This window comes from Heteronotia binoei, chromosome 1 (genome assembly GCF_032191835.1).
Source record: "Heteronotia binoei isolate CCM8104 ecotype False Entrance Well chromosome 1, APGP_CSIRO_Hbin_v1, whole genome shotgun sequence".
Taxonomy (NCBI): Eukaryota; Metazoa; Chordata; class Lepidosauria; order Squamata; family Gekkonidae; genus Heteronotia; species Heteronotia binoei.
The window spans coordinates 32,991,722-33,012,439 of NC_083223.1; the positions used below are offsets into that span (position 1 = coordinate 32,991,722).

Sequence of the window (20,718 nt, forward strand, 5' to 3'; positions counted from 1 at the left end):
GATGTTCCAGAACTCCATTCCACCATGTTCCCCCAGGGGAAAAAAAGCCCTGACCCCTGTATTAAAAGTGCTGTCTGAGAGAAAATGTTGTCCATGAAGCAACAAGACATACCTCTGTAATCAAACAACAGTTCCTCTAAGCAATATACTCTAACACAGTTGAATGTCTCAATATAGCTGCAGATTACTGTTGAGAGCATTTCAGATCCCAGAAGTCTAGATTTCCACACATTTGCCAGCCTGTGGGTCCAAGTGGGCTGCAAAGCCTGTGAAAGCGGGTCCCAGGGTTTCGCAGTTGTACTAATTTGTGGATGCTCCGTTTTTCCATGTAAATTTGGATTTGTGGGTCACTATACTGAAAAATTTGTGAATCACTGTTCTAAAGTACATTGCTGAGCTACCCAACCGTTCATCACTCATTAAAACCAAGACTTGAAAATCAGGATTCTGGTTTTGGAAAGAGTTGGAATGGAGCAGAAAGTTATCTCAAAAATTTACTCCTACTCTATTTAAAAATAAAAGCCCTCAGTGGAATTCTTGGTCTTCAGAACAAAAAAATCTATTTAATATTTTCATCCCACTTTAGGGCGGCCTATATGTTGTTATATCTTAGAATACCCCTTATACCATTTTGCTTTCAAAACCATCTCAAAAGGTAAATTATGTCTGAGCAATATTGACTAAATATTGACATTTATGACTAAATGTTTCATGATGAATCCACTCCAATCTCTGTGGGGGATATATTTTGCTTTTACTACACAAAGACACAGGCAAGCACACACAAACACAAAAAGATTCAGGGAGAGCCATGACAATCTTTCAGTCCTGAAGGATATGGTGAGTCAAAGTTTCAAGTGAAACTGGACTCTTCTTAAACCCTACGTGTCAAACACAAGTTTCTCATAGAGTACCTTGACTTAAGGATTGTTTTGTAAATACACTGTGAAAAATTCAGTGGCACAATAACATATTTTATTGAATGAAATAAGATTCTCTTGTGGGTGCAATATATTGGGCAAGAAGCTTGTGTTTTCAATAAATTGGTTTTATTAGTTGTAAGCTTGGAGAAACGTTGACTGAGGGGTGACATGATAGAAGTTTATAAGATTATGCGTGGGACAGAGAAGGTACAGAAAGAAGTACTTTTCTCCCTTTCTCATAATACAAGAACTCGAGGACACTCAATTAAATTGCTGAGCAGTTGAGTTAGAATGGATAAAAGTAAGTACTTCTTGACCCAAAGGGTGATTAACATGTGGAATTCACTGCAACAGGAGGTGGTGGTGACTACAAGCACAGACAGTTTCAAGAGGGGATTGGATAAACATATGGTGCAGGGGTCCATCTGTGGCTATTAGCCACAGTGCAATGATGGAGCTCTTTGTCTGGGGCAGTGATGCTCTGTATTCTTGGTGCTTGGTGCCCCACTGATGGACCTCCTGATGGTACTTGGTTTTTTTGGCCACTGTATGTGTTGGACTGGATGGGCCATTGGCCTGATTCAACATGGCTTCTCTTATGTTGTTATGTTAAGCTGTCATGAGCAGGTCTCTGAAGAGGTGGCATATGCATTTTCTAAATAAATGCAAGGAGAGAAGCATTTGATTAGCATATCGTACTTGTGACCTTGCAATTCTATGGCCGTTCCTTTTCTTCCTCCAATGTCCCACATGATAATAGAATGATCAGAACTGCCTGAAAACAACACACGCTGCACAGGATCCCAACAGAGGGCAGTGATTCCTCCTGAATATTTTAGGGCAGAAAGGATAGGGGCAAGGGGGAAAGAAGAAACAGTTCATTGTCAAAACACTAGCAGATCATGTAGCGGATTTCTATCTGTTCTTTGAGAATACAAGCTTGCTCTGAGTCTTGCCCTACCTCAGCCTTTGATTATTCTCCCTCACCCAACCTGGAATGGCATCCTGAACTTTCTGAACATCCTTTTACACTCAGAATCAAACTACCATTTCAGAGGAAAATTTAGCTGTTTCAAAACTACCATGAAGACCTGATCAGGTCTGTGGTGCACTGGCAACGAGATCTCGTTTCCACCCCCACCCCCCAGCTATTTTGGCTCTTAAAAAGGCACAGGGAGGACAAAATTGCCAGTGCCACCATGCTTACTGATTTTATCTGTAACTAATTATTTTTCTTATATTTTAATCTATTATATGTTATTATATGTAACAATGTACACTGCCCTGAGCCTATCAAATAAATACTAATAACAATAATACAAACATACCTGTATGTCCCCTAAATGTTGTGATTAGGTTGCAGTTTTCTTGCTCCAGTTTAAGGATGGTCACTTGTCCAGAATGATCACCAATAAAAACGTGCCGCGTGTCCACATCAAATCTGGCAGCAAACAGCTCAGGAATTTTGCAGTGTTCCAAGACAGGATTCCCTGTGAATCTACAGAGCAACTGCTGGGGAAAAAGGATTAAAAATCCAGAGAGGTACCTAAAGAACTCATCTGGCAAGTACAGAACTGGACATCATTATAACCCTTTAACCATCAGTCCTGTTCTAGGTGAAGGGTACATTTTTATCTATTTAATGTATTTATATGTTACTTTCCCTCCTGGAATACAGGACTCAAAACTGCTTAAAGGTAAAGGTAGTCCCCTGTGCAAGCACCAATCGTTTCTGACTCTGAATCACAACGTTTTCACGACAGGCTTTTTATGGGTGGTCTGCCATTGCCTTCCCCAGTCATCTTCACTGGGCACTCATTTTACCGACCTCAGAAGGATGGAAGGCTGAGTCAACCTTGAGCCGGCTACCTGAACCCAGCTTCTGCTGGGATCAAACTCAGGTTGTGAGCAGAGCTTGGACTGCAGTACTGCAGCTTACCACTCTGCTTACAAACATCAAAAACACAGAAAATCTAACATGCATATAACCATTTAAAAGTCTAATACATTAAAACATATATTGGTCACACTCATTATCAAAAAATTCAAAACTGGAGAAAATCACTATTACCATGAAAAATCACTCAAAGAGACAAAAAGATCATATATGAAACGCAGAACATTAAGAACAAGACATTAAGAACAGACATTAAGAAAAGGTGTCAATCTGCAGGTCAAAGTAATAAGCACCCTCTCTCTTCTCCATTCCAGACCTTTAGAGCATCTCTAGGCAGGGGTGGAGCTGCAGCTCTTCAGGTGTTATCAGGACCTGGCAATCTGCAAGGCAAGGTGGTAAGCCTGTCTATGCATGCCAAAAAAGTGCGTGGGCACATGAAAACCATTGAAAGTCTCACAGGGAACAGGAGACAACTACATGTACCCCGTATCTGTTCACATTTGGCTGTAATTTTGCACTTGAGGTGCTCTATTGAACAGTCTGGCTTTTGATCTAAAGCCACATCACTGTTTCGGTCTAGGGGACAGCGTAGAAACTCCCCCCATACAAACGAAGGAGAGCAGCCAAAAAGGAGGAGGAGGAAGAGGAAGAGGAGGAGGGAGATGGACAGGCATGGAGAGGTGGGCAATCAAGCAAGCTGGTGTAAATCCAAGTGAGACTTTTGCAAAGGGGTGGGGGGGAGAAGAGAGGAGAGGAGCAGCTTCAGCAGCCCTGACCTGCCCGTGCAGCTGAGCCAAGCCAGCAAAGAGAAGCAAGCAAGTACTTTCATAACTTCATCTGTTTTAAAGTGTGGGCTCCACCAGTCTGTCTGCTTTGCTGGCACGGTTAATTTCTACTGCTACAGCCGTGGGGGAGATGATGACTCAAGAAGGGAGGGAGAAAGGGAATGGGAGTTGGAATATATGCCCAGTTAGAGGAAAGAGGCAAAGGGAAGGAGTTGTCAGCAATGTAAGCCGCTTCTTTTTTAGAAGAGGAGGGTGCAGTACTCACACACACACACAGAGGAAACACCATCTTCCCCAGCATGTGCAACCTTTACAGTTGCTTCAGACAAGATGGAAAGAGAAGCATTCGCCCCCTCCCCCAACCCCAGGAAATGTGTGAAAGAGGCAAGTGTCTGCAGATGTAGCAAGAAGATGGCTCTGGAACCCTACAAGCTGGCATCTCCATTCCTAAGGGGAAAATAGGGGGGCACTGCAAAATGGTATGGAAAGACCCATCTTTTGCTCCAGACACCTTCTCTCTAGTCCTGGGGCTCAATCATAGCACATTTGCTCCACAGATAAAAGCCTGCCTGCAATGGGCGTGGCTTCTCCGCCCCCACCAGCATTGCTGCCTCCTTATTCTCCCTTCCACCTCCCAGGATCTCACCTCTCCAATGCTGCAGGGACTGGCTCAGGGTGGGAGAAGCAGCTGCCCACCAAGCTTCCTCTCCCCTGTAGGGTTGCCAAGCCCCAGGTGGGGGCAGGGGATCCCCCGGTTTGGAGGCCCTCCCCCCCGCTTCAGGGTCATCAGAAAGCGGGGGGAGGGGAGGGAAATGTCTTCTGGGAACTCTGTTATTCCCTATGGAGATTTATTCCCATAGAAAATCATGGAGAATTGATCCACGGGTATCTGGGGCTCTGGGGGGGGGCTGTTTTTTGGGGTAGAGGCACCAAATTTTCAGTATAGCATCTAGTGCCTCTCCCCAAAATATCCCCCAAGTTTCAAAAAGATTGGACAAGGGGTCCAATTCTATGAGCCCCAAAAGAAGGTGCCCCTATCCATTATTTCCTATGGAAGGAAGGCATTGAAAAGGTGTGCCGTCCCTTTAAATGTGATGGCCAGAACTCCCTTTGGAGTTCAATTATGCTTGTCACAGCCTTGATGTTGGCTCCACCCCCAAAGTCTCCTGGCTCCACCCCCAAAGTCACCAGATATTTCTTGAATTGGACTTGGCAACCCTACTCCCCTGGCCATGCTGACCCTGTGCTCCAGCAACGCAAAGTGCCACCAAATCTGCAGCAACCAACCAGAGCACGAGGGGTGGGATTTGTGTGGGAAGGGAGTGGTTTTTGGCCCCATCTACTTCAAGAGGGGAGGACAGAAGACAGCCAAAAAGTGCAAACTCCACTTGGCAGCTGAAATGGTGGTTCCCTCCACTTCTCTCTCTCCCTCTCCTCCCTCCCTCCCCATTTGCTTGGGGGACGGATCTGGGCAGGCCAGCTCTGTCCCGCGGGCCATGCATTTGACACCTCTGCCTTAGGGCACCTGTATTTCTATATTCACACACACCCTGATCAAGTATCTGAAAAGAGTGCCAACCAATTTAATTCAAAACCAGTTTCAATTATTCTGATCTCATAATTAGAATGGCAGCAGCCATGCCTGCCTCACTGTCACTCAGTACTGCAAACAGTTCCCTAAAGGGCACCACCTATCAACTTTCAACAAGAACCCCTCTTGCAGAGACGGCCTTCAACTACAACAAAATATGGGGAGAAATGTGACTGAAAACCCTGACTTTTCCCTTCCAGGAGATTAGCACAATTACTTCCAAAGGAGGAGGTTTAGATCTGGGATAACCTCAAGAGGCCATTTACAAACTGCCTGACTCAGCAGCACTAAGATATTCCCACTTTTTATAGAGATGGAAATTGGCCTAGGCCAATTAGAAGAACAAAGATTTCTACTCAAGTGATGCATGAAATGGACCAGAATGATACATTTTTGGCTAAACAAAGACAATGGACAAGAGGGCTCCAAATCTGCATCTTGCAAATGGCAAAGGGATCATCAATCAATTCTACCTTTTCCTATTTGCTTTCTGAATTTCACGCAGTTTGGATGAAAGGCATTTAAGCTTGGACGGGAATATCTGAAAGCATGGTGGGAAACAGCTCCATCTAGTCCGCAATGCTTAGGCCCAGTGTACCTTTAGGAACACCATGGACTTCCACACAGAAATATGTAAACTTCTTGCTCCGGTTGGACTCCCAAATGCTGGAGATTATTTCCCAAGCTTGCACACAGTTTCATTACCCATCCATCTTCTTTCCACATTTTCCCTGTTCTTTTTTCAAGCCATCTTTGCTCTGTTGTTTCCTCCTGACACATGTTTCCTTTCCAGCTGGAAGATATGCTATGTTTCAAAAGGTACTGGCCACAAACTGTATCAGGAAGCAGTTTGTTTAGTGTGGATAAAAGAATGGATAATGTTGTTAAATAAAAAACTTTTAGCGTTGGAAGGTCAAAGAAATAAATTTGGCTGGCATGCATATTTGTATTATGGAAAAAAGAAGATGGACGGTTTTTTCTCTCACCATTATATAAGAAATAATTTGTTAAATACATGGATGAAATATAAGAAATATGGAGATGAGAGAAGACTGTTATGGATAGTGCCAGCTGAAGTAATAAAAATAACGGCCGAGATAGGTGAAGAAAAGTGGTTGTCATATAATCAATTATTAAAAATACAAAGTGGCAAAATAGAATTGAAAACTGCTGAAGAGCTGAATAATAAATATGATTGGTTCCAACTGCAACAAATAAAAAGTTTGGTGGATAATGATATCAAAACTGAAGAAATAAGAAAAGAACAAACAGAAATGGAAAAAGTTCTGCTTGGAGACAATGAAAAATTAATTTCAAAAATATATAAATTACTTTTAAAATGGTCTACGGAGGATGAAGTAGTGAAATCTCAAATGATCAAATGGGCAATTAATGTAAATAAACAAATACAGATGGAAACTTGGGAATACTTGTGGAAGAATTCTATGAAGCTTTCGACATGTCATAGTATTAAAGAGAACTGTTTTAAAATGATGTATAGATGGTATACGACTCCTAAAAAATTGGCAAAGATGAACAACAAGATGCCAGATAGATGTTGGAAATGTAAAAAACATGAAGGTTCTTTTTACCATATGTGGTGGACTTGTGAAAGAGCAAAAAAGTATTGGCAGATGATTCAAGAAGAAATTTCTAAGATCTTGGGATATGAATTTAAGAAAGTTGCAGAGACTTTTCTGTTGGGATTACAAATGGAAAAATTTCCAAAAGAAGATAGAACTATAATTTGGTACTTGCTTTCAGCTGCTAGGACATTATATGTGCAGTTGTGGAAGCAAGAAAAAATACCAGAGAAATGGGATTGGATTGTAAAAGTTATGACATGGAGTAAAATGGACAAATTAACAAGAATCTTAAGAGACTATGATTTAGAAGTTTTTAAGATGGAGTGGAAAAAGTTCAGAAGATATGTAGAAAAAGAGTGGAAAATAAAAGGACATTGGACAATTTTTGATGATGATTAAGTTTTAGAAAAAAGAAGAATATTAATTTTTGTTTTTATTAGTTAAATATTAGTATTTTAAGTATTTTAAGTATTTAAGTATTTAAGTATATTAAATATTAGTATTTTAAGTAAACAGCACCGGCGGGGGTCAAGTAACGGGGGGGAGGGGTGGGTAGAAAGTAATATATGGGATAGATAAAAGAAGTTATTAATGATGCAAGAAATATAATCTGTTACCATATGTTACCAAATAAAATTGTTTTAAACAGAAAAAAGGTACTGGCCACACTTCAGCTCCACCATTTTGTGCTGTGGTTGGGTTACTGAAGCTTCTTTGAAAAGCTATACATATGAAGTGATTTGATGGTCTGTCTGGAATTTTTACATTTGCAGAATCTGTTATTTCATTTACTAAATGAAATTTACCTAATTCTGATTTGTTGTTTACTCTTACCGTCAGTTACTTGTTACTACCTATTTTTTTGAGATGGACAGATTAGAGTTCTATTGAAGATCAACGTCTCTTCTCTCTGAAAATATATTCTAGGGGGGAGAGGTGTTGACATTTTCGGCACATGATGAACAGCCAACAAGAAGCTGACCAACTGGGGATGGTTCTCAGCCATTTCACAGTGAGACTACTGCTAAAATCCATGATTATGACACCAGAACAAAAGGTTCTATAAAACACTGAAGAACTGAAGAAAGAAGAAGCCTGGTATATGATTTCTGTAAAGGATACTGCAGCCCACAAGGACCTCCAGTGATGCGGTAGGTGCCAAGCCGTTGTCCACTTTCCGAGCAATGCCATGTGAAGAGCTTATCCTGCCCTATGCTCAGTAACCATTCCATTTCCAGAACAAACAGAACCATCAAAACCCTGCTCTGGTGAGCTGGAAAAAGAAAAAAAATAGAATGGTATTAATATAACATGAGAGAGTTTCTCACTCTCCTTTCTTCATCCTTCCCTCTGCTTCCCCTACAAGAAACAAAACCCTCAAGCATAACTTCCCCACAGCCATAATCAGGGCTACCTCTGTGTATTCTTATCAATGTGGGAGAAACGGTGGGAAACCAGAATTAAAAGTCTGCAGGGTCAAGCCAATCCAGGTGGGGAACAGCAAAGTGGAGGAGGTCCCTTGGAAGCAGAGGGGGGCAGATTTCCTCCTCATCAAGTTGCAGTGAACTTAAGGAAACCCCGCAGGTTGTTCAAGACAAGAGACATTCAGAGGTTGCACAACTCTGGTATTCCTTGGAAATCTCCCATACAGATAATGACAAGGGCTGACCCTGCTTAGCTTCTGAGATCTGACAAGATCAGGCTAGCCTGGGCCATCCAGATCAGGGCAGAGTGCAAACAGTCCAATAAAATCTCTGTTCAGCGCAGACTACAAGCACCAGAGGTAGAGAAACTTGTGTCAAAGACAAAAGAAATGTAACACTAATGTACTCTCAGCAGTCAGTTTTAATCAAGACATTCACTGTTTGTAGGGATGTCCCTTATATCCCCCAATATAGAGTACAGATTGAACTGTTAGTTATTTATTCCTCATTTTCATACCTTCAGGATCTGATGAACATATGGAATGCCTGATACCAAATCAGACCATCTAGCTCAGTGTTGTCTCCTCTGACAGGCAACAGTTCTCCAGAGTCTCTAGCAAAGGAAGTCCTACCTGCCCACTCTCAGTTCTGCTATGTGAAATCTCTCTAATCGGAGAAGCCAGGGATTGAACCTAGGACCTTTGGCAGACCAAAAAAGGTGCAATATATAACAGAGCAAGGCCCTTCTCAAAACAGAGCTGCCTTATAACTTAGACCACTTAGATCTACCTTACAGTCTGACTTGCATCAGTTTTTCAAGGTCTCAGGCAGTGGCATTTTAGAAAGGAAAAAATGTTTCTTACTATTCCTAAATGGGGGAGGCGAGTTCAGTTATCTGGCTGTTAAGTGTGATACGTAAATCAATGAATTACAATTTTGAACCCTGGCTACCCTGTTACCTCATATCACAGCAGAACATTAATGCAATTTATGCTGACTCCTCTTTCAGAGATTTTTGTACAATTCAAAGCTCATTTTAATTACTATAACCATAGGCGGCAGGGGTATCTGTGGAGAGACCCATGACCCAAGGACAGCTAGTGTAAATAACCCATGGCACATGCCAGATGGTTGCATTTTATGGTGGTGGTGGTGGGGGGGTGGGAATTGGCTTTCCATGCCTTCTGCCTGCCAGGGGTACATTGCCAAGGGGCAACAGTTACCCCAATGGTAACAGACTTCTTTATCCTATACTTCTAATGGAGTTTGTTAGACCAAAGCCCACCGTAAATATATAGTACGTGTAGATGCTGTTGATAAGGCCCAGGTTATGCAAGGTAACCCTTTCCAAATAAAATAGTAGGAAATGTTTTAAGTAAAAAAGAGCCAAAACTTGGCTGAATTTTCAATCAGATAACTCATTTGGGGGGATCTGAAGCAAAAATTTGTGAAAGCAAGTAAGAGCTTCCAGTAATATTGCCCATTCTATAAAGAAAAAATGAAATGCTCTCCAAAGAATAAAAATACTGATCTGGGATTTTGAGGAAGCATTTCTAGCAGCAAGACTGAACATACGGGCTTCAGCAAAATATATTAATTAAGAACCAAGAAGGTTAATTGGATATAAAGTAAGGGGCACAATATTAATTTTGATAAGTTTAAAACATCAGTACATAAATAATGCAAATTAAACAAAGATATATGATTTTAAAAAGGGTATAATGACAGAGTCCACCCTGCAAAGCAGCCATTATCTCAAGGGGAAGCTATCTCTGCCATCTGCAGAACAGTTGTAATTCTGAGTGAACTCCACCCCTCACCTGGAGATTGGCAACAATGGTTCCCCAGGGGGAAATGGCTGGTTTGGAGGGTGGAGTCTATGGCATGGCATCTGTCTGAGGTCCCACACCTCCTCAAACCCCACTCTCTCCAGACTCCACCCCTCATATCTCCAGGAGTTAGCAACTCCAGTCCTTCCCAGCCAACCATCAGCCTACCTTTATCTTTCCCTCTGACTTCATCTTTTTATCTCCTCTCTCCTCGCTGCAGCCTCTACCTAGGAAAAGGACAGTCTTTCTCCACAGTGAGGACCAAGGTAGCTTACATAATTTTCTTCTCCCCTTTTGATCTGCACAACAACCCTGTGAGGTAGGTTAGGCTGAAAGTCTGTGATTGGTCCAAAATCACCCAGTCATTTCCCACAGCAAGAATCTGGGCCTGGCAGACCCTGCTCTGAAGCGCTAACTGCTACACCACATTGGCTATCATAAGGGGACTGCTGCTCAACCAGAGTAAGCAACCAAGCCTAATTAAGTCATGCCAGTCAGGTGGCATCAAGTCACCCAGAGGGTGCTGCCAGGCCTAGGGTAGCCAACCTCCAGGTGGAGCCTGAAGATCTCCTGGGATCACAACTGAACTCCAGATCTCTCTCCCCCTGGAGAAAATAACTGCCTTGGAGGGTGGACTCTACAGCATTATATTCAGCTGAAGCCTATCCCCTCTCCAAACTTCTGTAGACTCCACCACAAAAACGCCAAGAATTTCCGAGTCTGGAGCAGGCAACCCCAGTCAGGACTGGCCCCAATGAGTGGAATGGAAAAGGCCTCCTCCCCCTGCCTTTTACTGATAAAACCAAGCTTGGAATACTATGGTTGCCTAGCAACAGCCACTGAAGGAAAAATGGAGGATTCAGTGGGACGGGCCAATATGATGCGAAGGAAACTTCCCCAGTGGACCAATCTTCAACTGTCCTGACACACAGCTCAACCAAAGGGAGAGTAGGTTAGTCGTCACCAGTAAAGCTTGGCTTTTATATCTATAGGATTAAAACCGTATGTGATCCTAAATGTGTTTTTGCCTACCAGCCTTCTTCAGTGCTCAAGCATAAATGTTACACATAGGCTCAATTACTACAATAATAATATTAGAAAATACAGGACCAAGTGTGACAAAGTGAGAAATATGTTGATAGATATCAGCAACTAAAGGCAATGCTTTTCAAATTGATTCTTTTGGACCAAAGTAGGAAGGTATGTAATTGTAATATCATTTGGATTCCATGTATCTGATTTGGACACAAGGTGATATGAGGCCTTTAAAGTACTTCCTTGCCTTCAGTCACTGATATTTATCAGAACATAATTCTCACTTATTTTGTATCCAATTAACCTTTTTGATCCGTAATTCAGTTTTTTTCTGGGGGGAGGGGGTTAAGTTTTTGTTTCCCTCCTTTTTCCTTCTATTCCTTGGACAAAATATACACACACCAGTGTGGCATAGTAGCTAGAGTGTTAGACTAAGATCTGAGAGACCTAGGTTTGAATCCCTATTCTGTCAATGGAATCTTGCTGGGTGACCTTCGGCCAGTTACACCTAATCTCCCTCACAGGATGTGAGCCATTCTAAATTATTGCAATAATAATATTAGAAAATACAGGGCTAAGTGTGACAAAGTGAGAATTATGTTCTGATAGATAGCAGTGACTTAAGGCAATGCTTTTCGAGTTGATTCTGGGTCCCCACTGAGGAGAAAGGTGGGGAATAAGTGAAGTGAATAAATAATATTTAGAATAATTTGGTTTCTTCTAATAGGAATTTATGAATGCTATCATATTGAATTAATGAAAAAACTCATATTTCTTCCATCCTTCAACCAATTTTGGGCTGTGTCAACAGAAGTATAGTGTTCAGGTCAAGGGAAGTGATGGTATTGCTTTGCTCTGCTCTGGTTAGGTCTCACCTAGAGTATTGTGTTCAGTTTTGGTTACCACAATTTAAGAAGTATATAGACAAGCTGGAACTTGTTCAGAGGAGGGCAACAAAGATGGTGAGGGGTCTGGAGACCAAGTTCTATGAGGAAAGGTTGAAGGTGCTGGGTATGTTTAGCTTTGAGAGGAGACAATTAAGAGGGGTACATTTAGCCTGGAGAGGAGATGACTGAAAATATGATCACCATTTTCAAGTACCTGAAGGGCTGTCATATAGATGATGGTGCAGAATTATTTTCTGTTGCCTCAGAAGGTCAGACCAGAACCAAAGAGTTGAAATTAAATCAAAAGAGTTTTCAACTAAACATTTGGAAGGGCTTCCTGACAGTTAGACCAGTTCCTCAGTGGAACAGACTTCCTTGGGAGGTAGTTGGCTCTCTTTCCTTGGAGGTTTTTAAATAGAGGCTAGATGGCCATCTGATAGCAATGCTGATTCTGTCAATTAGTGACCATGAGAAGGAGGTCAGGAGGGGTCTGTGTGGGGGAGGTATTTGTGAAGTTCCTGCACTGTGCAGAGGGTTGGACTAGATGACCGTGGAGGTCCCTTCCAACTCTATGATTCCATGACTTTCAGTCTGGCCTTGTGAACATACACTGAGGGAGGCTCTGATTTGAACATAGCAAACTGTCTCCCCCTTCTCCCCCAAATACCTGCCTCTGAATCTCAAGTCTACCAATGGTAAGACTCGGGAGGAAGGTTTCACTTTTCACTATAAATGAAGTTTCAGACAAAAGGAGGACTGAGCAGTCATAAAACTTGTTTAACATATTCCATTTAATCAAACTAAATGATTGAACAAAAATCAAGTTCCTGTATAAAAAGCAATGGACCTTTTTTGCGCAATAGTAGCCAGTTTTACAACACATGTGAAAGAACAGATTCAGCATTCAGATATTTGAAAAAACCTTTAAAATATGCATCCTTCTAGTAAATGCCTGAATTACAACCAGCAGGTCTGAGAGATTATTAAATCTGCTCTGTATTTACTTCTGAAGACCTATGTGGTAAGAAAGTGAGATCCAAAGTAAATTTTTGTTCTACAAATATTGACTACATTTCTTACCCTGGTAACTTTTAACAGGTGTCATCTTGTTGTAATCTTCTGATAAAATAAATTCCTGGAAAATAACAAAGCAGCCGCTTTAGAGATATGACGTACGAAATGTCTGAGAATTGGTTTGCAATGTAGTATATATGTTCTTGTTAAAATCCAAGAATTTATCATTTGCGCTGGATTTCAGTCTCCCCATTCTAAGTTTCTGCTTATCACTCTTAGCTGCCTAATAAACAATACTGTAGGGCAAAATCAGGGGGTTTCTGTAGAGTTTTCCCACTTATCTCTGCCTCTGCCTTTTGGTATCCACAGAACGGCTTACTTATCTGAACAACTTTTGCAATCCTCCCCCCATGAATAAGCAGTTGAGCAACTTAATGTACATTATACTGGCAGATCAGCACATGTGTGTTGATGAATTGTGGTGGGGTCAGCCCCAGCGCTAGGGGTTCTGCCACCTCAGGTAGAACCCCCTGCCTTCGTCCCCCATGGACTCCAATCGTTTGTGCAAAACGCGTACAGAGCGATGACATCACTCGGAAGTGACATCACTGCAGCGGCGCACAGCACACCCCTTGCCCAGGCCTCTCCCACTTCAAAGGGAGCTGGGCAGGGGCCACGTCTTTTCTTTGCTCTGATTGCTTGGGGTGAAGAAAGAAGGATGCAACCCCTGCTCAGCTCCCTCTGAAGTGGGGGAGGGTTAGGCAGGAGTCATGTTGTTCTTTCTTCCCTCCACTTGCAATCGGAGAGAAGAAAGAATGATGGGAGTATCAGGGTCAGCGGGGAGGGGGCACCTGCCCCCACCCCTGCAGCGAAGTGGCACACTTGGTGGCCGCCTACCTTGTCTACTCCCATGTGCCAGCCCTGGGTGGGGTGTACACTGGGATACATATTCCAAAGAGAGTAATACAATGCTGAACACACACAAACACACACACAAAGTTGATTTATACTGAATCAGATCAAGTCAGTACTGTCTACTCAGATTAGCAACAGTGCTCCAGGGTCTCAAAGAGTGGTCTTTTACATCACCTACTTTTTCTATTCCTTCTGATGCCAGGGACTGAACACAGGACCTTCTGAATGACAAGCAGAACATGCTCCACCACTGAGCCACTGTCCCTCTGGCAAAAACACCAGATCTCAGATATACACTCACCTTCTCCCATCCCCCTTTGCCTACACACATCCAGATGTGTGTGTGTGTGTGGGAGTTTAACAACTCCCCCCCACACACACACACAAGTAAATCAGATACAATAAGATATAAGGAAGTCTTGGGAAAACCTTCCATTCCACACCAGCAGTTCAATAATATCTGCTTCGAAAGCCAAACCTGATAGATTGTCACAGAGACCCTATTGACAAAACTGACTACTAACAGTGATTATGGAGTAGGGTGATAGACAAAGTGTTGGACAAGGATCTGGGAGACCAGAGTTTGAATTCCCTCTCTGCCATGAGATGTTGCTGGATGACCTTAGATAAGTCACACACACTCTGCCTAACCTACCTCACACAGCTGTTGTGAAAGTCCAAATGGAGAATAGCTTAATCTGCTTTGAATCCTATTTTGGGATAAAGGTGAGATATAAACGAAGTAAATAAATTAGTAAATCTCTCACTCTGACTTCAGAGTGACGGGGAGGGATGGTAGCTAAGTGGTAGAGCATCTGCTTGGTAAGCAGAAGGTCCCAGGTTCAATCCCTGGCATCTCCAAAAAAAGGGTCCAGGCAAATTGGTGTGAAAAATCTCCGCTTGAGACCCTGGAGAGCCGCTGCCAGTCTGAGTAGACAATACTGACTTTGATGGACCAAGAGTCTGATTCAGTATAAGGCAGCTTCATATGTTCATATATGTTCATTTAACTTGGAGATTGGGGCACCAGGTTTCTGGAGCACATGGATAACATAGTGACATCAGCATTCCTTTCTGTATGTTTTTATACATACTTTGCTTTAAATGCTGTTTGAATGTCAAAATATTTTAATGTTTTGATGTTTGCTGCCTTGGGAGACCTATTTGGGTGGAAAGGCAGCACAGAAAAGTTGAAAATGAATAAAATAGATAAGTATAATGTTCAAACAGTTTTTTTTTTAAAAAAAACAAAACAGAATGAGGTCAAGCAAAATGTTCTGCCCAAGCAAAATGCACTGTTTTGGTAATATTAGTTTCATCATCCTTTCACTGAATTACCTAAACTATTAGGTTACCCTATGAAGCTTTCTTGTTATGCAGGGGATAGCAAATCTACCGCACGCTAAATATTACCATGACGTATTCAAATCTCACAGACAATGAGTGACTTCACCCTGGTGTGATCCGCACCACTGGCCAGCTGGTGTGCAAGAGAATTAATATCAAAACCATGTAGGTGGACCAGCTTACTACACTTTCTCCTTACCAGGTCTCGTAGTAGACTCATGCAGTCAAACCTGCCCCTGTGGTTGCCACCCATGAATAAACAAGTGTGGTGTTGTACCAGAGGGAGCAGTTTGTGCATGTGCTTCTGAGAAGGGGGAGGAACCTGTCCTTATCACCCCCATTTATATTACCTATTACAGCCAACTGCAATGCAGAAGATAGGCCAATCAGCAGTCATGCCCCCCCTTTTGTGGTCCAATTAGATCCCGTGCCTTACTTTAATAGAATATAAAACATGAGTCCAGTAGCACTGTAAAGACTAAACAGAACTGATTCCAGCACAAGGTTCTGTGAATTAAAGCCCACTTCATGAGATGCAATGGACTGTAAAATCCATACACAACCAAAAGGGAAAGGGGAAAATACAAAGAGAGGCTGGCTTAAAACAGGATCTGATCAAAAGAGCAATCTTTCACTGTTCACTCAATGTGGCTGTAAACATTCTGAACTAATCGGTGTATCCAAACATGGCACACTGCTTTTCTTTCACAAAGAGGCCCCGGCAAGCCATGATTTAAAGCCGGTAAGAGAAGGCAGGCAGAAGGGTCAATAACCCCTGATCCGTACTCTGCCCTCACTCCGCAGTCCCCCTCTCCCAGATGAATGTTTACTTCACACCAATCCAGAAATCAGGATGGAGAAAAGAGTCCAGAGAGAAGCTGCAGAGAAAAAGGTTTACTCTAATGCTGTTCTGGGCTCTGTACAGATTTTTTTTAGAAGCCACAATTAAAGCCCAGCATGCTCTAATACATTGGAACTATTCTAAGACACACATCATCTCACTGAGCAACAGAAATAAATTGACATCTTATAGGAATAAAGTTATTTATAAACAGTCACTGGAACTGAGCCCATCTAACAGAATCAATCTGCCACCCACTCAGCATATAAAGGAACTCATTATGAGTATAGATCAGCAGCTAACTCTGACCTGTGCTGAAATAATTCACTGATCTTAGCTATTTCACTTGCCTGCTTCTCATCTGCATTCCCATTTGCTCCAGCATGGCCAACGGCCGCTTTCTGTCTACAGACTGCAAAATGCAGGTGACTTTTCTGCATTTCAAACCTCATCCCTGCCCTGCAATTTAGGCCTGGAGAAAGTTAGGAGTACAGCCAGAGAAGTATTTGATTTCCAAATTCTTACCTTTAATAGCCTCACAATTTTTCCATTCTGGGAACACCTAGCATGTGAGGGTTTTTTTTTAAAAAAACTATTTAGCAAAATCTCATCCTCTTTAGAGATAGAGGGGCACACAAATTGATTTTAAGATTAGAAGAGGATAAAGGTTTTAAACAGAAACAGTTTATTAATTAAAACGTATGAAGCAGTCTGCTCAAAATTAAGAGGGAGAGAGCCAGTATGAAGCAATGGTTGAGTGGCAGACTTTAATCTGGAGAACTGAATTGGATTCCCTGCTCCTCCACATGAAGCCTTATTAGTGCCCTTGGGCCAGTCACAGTTTTCTCAGAACTAGGGATGGGCATGAACTGGGAAAATGTGCTTCATGTCGATTCATGGCCGAACCACAAACTGAATCGAATCAGTTTGCAGCCTTGCAAACCCCCCTGAAAGGGACCACAGTCCCTTTGTAAATGCAAAAAGCCCCCAAAACAGCTGAGTCGATCAGCTGTTTGGGGCTGTTTTGTGCAGTCACTTTAAAGGGACTGCACAAGACAGCCCCAAACAGCTGAGCAGTGGGGAACAGACTTCCCCCCACTGCTCAGCTGTGTTATGGGGAACACAAAGCAGCGTTTTAAAGGAACTCAGAGTCTCTTTAAAAGTCCACTTTCTGCTCCATCCAAAAACTGCTTTAAAAGTCTGTGGAAGTTCATGACAGTAGACCTGTCATGAACTTCAGTTTGTAAACCACAAACAGGGCAAAATTAATAACAAATTTTGCTTTGTGATTCGATTTGTCCCATCTGTGATGGACCATCAAGGAATAATGCCTAACAGAGTCAGAGAAGCTTTGTGTAACAGGTGGTTCAAAATGGAATTCTATTGTGAGAGTTGAGCCAATTCCGCACTAGCCTTGCTCCGGTCCTGCATTCCTTTTTCCTGTGGTGGTTCTGCCTGATTTTGCACATGCTGCTGCAGAGTTACGACTTGCCCCTCTGTGGCTGTAGGATTCTCTGAAAACCAAATTTTGAAGCCACGGAGAGAACTATCTAGGACACTAGTTTTCTACTATTAACAGCGAATTTATATTACCACCTCTGTAACTTGCTTGAGGCAGCTCATAAAGGTAAAAAATCACAATAATAGAAACACAACAGTGATAAAATTATTAATATTTAAACAAGCCATAAACACCACCACAACCACCCAACTGCTTAAAGAGTGATCCATAAAACAGTTCTTGGGCTAGGTGAAGACCTTAAAAACAACTTTAAAATATGTAAAAGTCTATAATTTAAAAGGGTAAAGAGAAATATCTTGGATTGGTGCCTAAAGGACCATTAAGCAGGTGCCAGTGGGGAATGTGTCCAGATTCACATATATAAAAGCTACTGTTCTTAACACTTAATCAGTTCACTTCTACAGTATTTCTGAGCATGCCCACACAGTTCGGAATTCAGACTGACCAAAATGTTTTTTGGGTCAAGGTGGGAGTTTCTCCTTTGTTGTCTTGATCTCCAACTATTCTTTCTCCTTATTTTCATCAGCTTTGGCAAATATCTCACCACAGTTTTAATTCTTCATGAAGCCTGCAGCAAATTAAGCACTGAGTACTTGTGTTCCTTTTGGTCTTCACCCAGCATGAGGATCTGGACTATAAATTCAGTTTGACGTGCAGAGGAAAGGCCTGTACAGAGGCTGTCTTGTCTGTGTAGAAGCCATTTTTGAGGCACACTGCCTCATGCTTCCAACTAACATGCCACAGTTCCTTTAAGTACAAACTACAAACACTGCCATTACAAGGACATCACGAGATTGCATTCGGATGTTCATCTCAAAAGAGCTACTACTTATCAAAATGATGAAGCCATTTTACCATTTATGCCAGAGTGCCACAAAGCCTTGGAGAAGACATACTGTCATCTTGCACTAACAGCAGACCTCCAGTAGCTCCTCCAAAAACTTCTACTAAACTGTTTCATTTTATTTAAAAATTGTACACTGCTAACCCTCTTGCTGGGAGAAATCAGCTTGGCACCACAACTATAAAAGTTGTCCTCATTTACCGGAATGGAAGACTTTCCCCCAATATGTGCTGTCAAGAAAAAGAGAGGGCCTTCTTCAATTCATATACAAGTTACAGTTACATACAATAATTTCAAAATATTTTTTGTATACAATGTTTTTAGGGGACCACCTTCCATTCAGGCTCACCTTCCTTTCTGGTAAATACAATACTAAAAGATTAGAACACATGTACCAAGTCAAAAAGCTCTTATTTGTTTTCTTATGGAGTTCTATTTTCAGATAGTTAGAATAAAATGAGAACAAGTGAAGCATTTCTTTCTAGCTGAACATCACAGAAACTGACTATGCACCACAGTTTTTGACCTACTCCTGTTGCAATCAAAGAGATGTGTTTTAAAGGGAAACACCTCACCCAGCCCTAAAGTCACTTAATATACTGAATAAAATCAGCCAGGAAAGGATGCTACTGAGATGGAGTCCCTGTCTCTGTACAGGAAGACAAAGCAGTCTGCATGGTGAACTTTACCACTTGTCCTGGCTCTGTTCAGAGACACTTACTGAACAACAGAAAGTGCAGCCAAGCTCTTTCTGATAAGCTCCAATCTTAGTCAGACCAGGATGTTCAGTACTGTCTACTCTGACAAGCAGTCGCCCTCTAGGGACTCAGATAAAGAAAAATCTTCTCTCACCTCTGCTGCTTGAGATCTTTTAGTTGGACATGGCAGAGATTGAAACTCGGACCTTCTGGATGAAAAGTGTATGTTCAAACACTGAGCAATGATCCTTCTACAGCTTGGCCAACAATGCCCCCCTTTTGTCCCAAAGGGACAGAGGAAGAGGGAATTGCTATACAAGAGCAATTGTATTGTAGTGGTTAAAGTGACTGCCAAGAACCTGGGAGACCAAGGTTTGAATCCTTACCCTGTCATGCAAGCTTGTTGGGTAACTTTAGTCCAGTCACTCTCTCTCAGCCCTAACGTACCTGAGAGGGCGATGGTTGTGAGAATAACAGTGAGGCGGGAAGAATGGTATTGGAAACTGATTTGGGTACCCACAGAGGAAAACGAGAAAAATTCATTCAATCAGAATCCTTGGTACTTACTGAAATTGTACCATTGTCTAGACCTACGGACAGCCTTCTTGTTTCTGGGTTAATGCACATGCACGAACATGGAGCTGGAAAACAAAAATGAACATGCTGATAAATTAAGGTGTTACACTCATCAATCTTGAAAGTCATCTAGTCAGTTTTATGCTGTTTGGAGAGAGAGAATTTGGTATGTGGTTGTCTTTACCCTAAAATCGGGGTGGGGGGTGGGGTTGATCTGGATGACCCAGACTAACTGGATCTCATCAGATCTCAGAAACTAAGCAGGGTTGGCCTTGGTCGGTATTTTGGATGGGAGACTTCCAAAATACTGGAAGTCTCCCATCCAAAATGCTTCCAATTTCTTGTTTTACAATCCCCTCCCCAAATTAGATTTACACACAATCTACGCAGTATATATCTGGTAATGCAGAACCCTTGGCTTTCCCTCCACTTTTTGGTCTGATCACACATCACTACTATCAAGAGTTGACATCCACTTTTTCACCACTGAAGCTATATCTTTATATCCCGCCCTAAAATGAGACTAAAATTAATCGTGACCAAGAGCTGAACACTCAGGGTCTCCCTTGTCTCATCTTCAGGGACAATAAACTAAAAGTTTTAAAACAGGGGATAAGAAACACAACATAAGCAACTGGTGTTTGTAGTCATCCACTGATCAGATCAAGTTACTACATGTCATGCAGAAGTATGCAAACACAGTTACACAGTATGAAAAAGGCAAGCTGTCCAAAGGCCAAACCCAATTTAAACACATGGTGGAACAGACAAGTTTCTTTTTCACACGTTTGCACAATCCATGTGTGTGTGCGTGTGTGTGCGATGGAGTCTTACAGTGCAATCCCAAGCAGAGTTGTGCCCTTTAAAAAACTACTGACTGTAATGTACTTTGAAGAGTATAACTCATTTTAGGATTGCACCATGGAAGAGAGAGGTTCTGTTGACAGAGCAAGTTGCCCTACTTAGTATACTAATAGGGCAGATACATAAACAACAGTCCCATT

General features: G+C 42.0%; 1 protein-coding gene across 2 annotated transcripts in view; it reads right to left on the bottom strand.

Moving 5' to 3' along the window:
• Nucleotides 1–20,718, bottom strand: part of WDFY2 (WD repeat and FYVE domain containing 2) — a 79,114-nt gene that overhangs the window by 8,634 nt on the left and 49,762 nt on the right. For both annotated transcript variants that reach the window (XM_060233311.1, XM_060233316.1), the window contains 5 exons: nt 19,706–19,779; nt 13,038–13,092; nt 7,905–8,055; nt 2,252–2,364; nt 1,623–1,749 (listed from right to left, as the gene is read on the bottom strand). In XM_060233311.1, the coding sequence (XP_060089294.1) occupies nt 1,623–1,749; nt 2,252–2,364; nt 7,905–8,055; nt 13,038–13,092; nt 19,706–19,779 (520 nt within the window). The remainder of the gene's footprint in view (nt 1–1,622; nt 1,750–2,251; nt 2,365–7,904; nt 8,056–13,037; nt 13,093–19,705; nt 19,780–20,718) is intronic.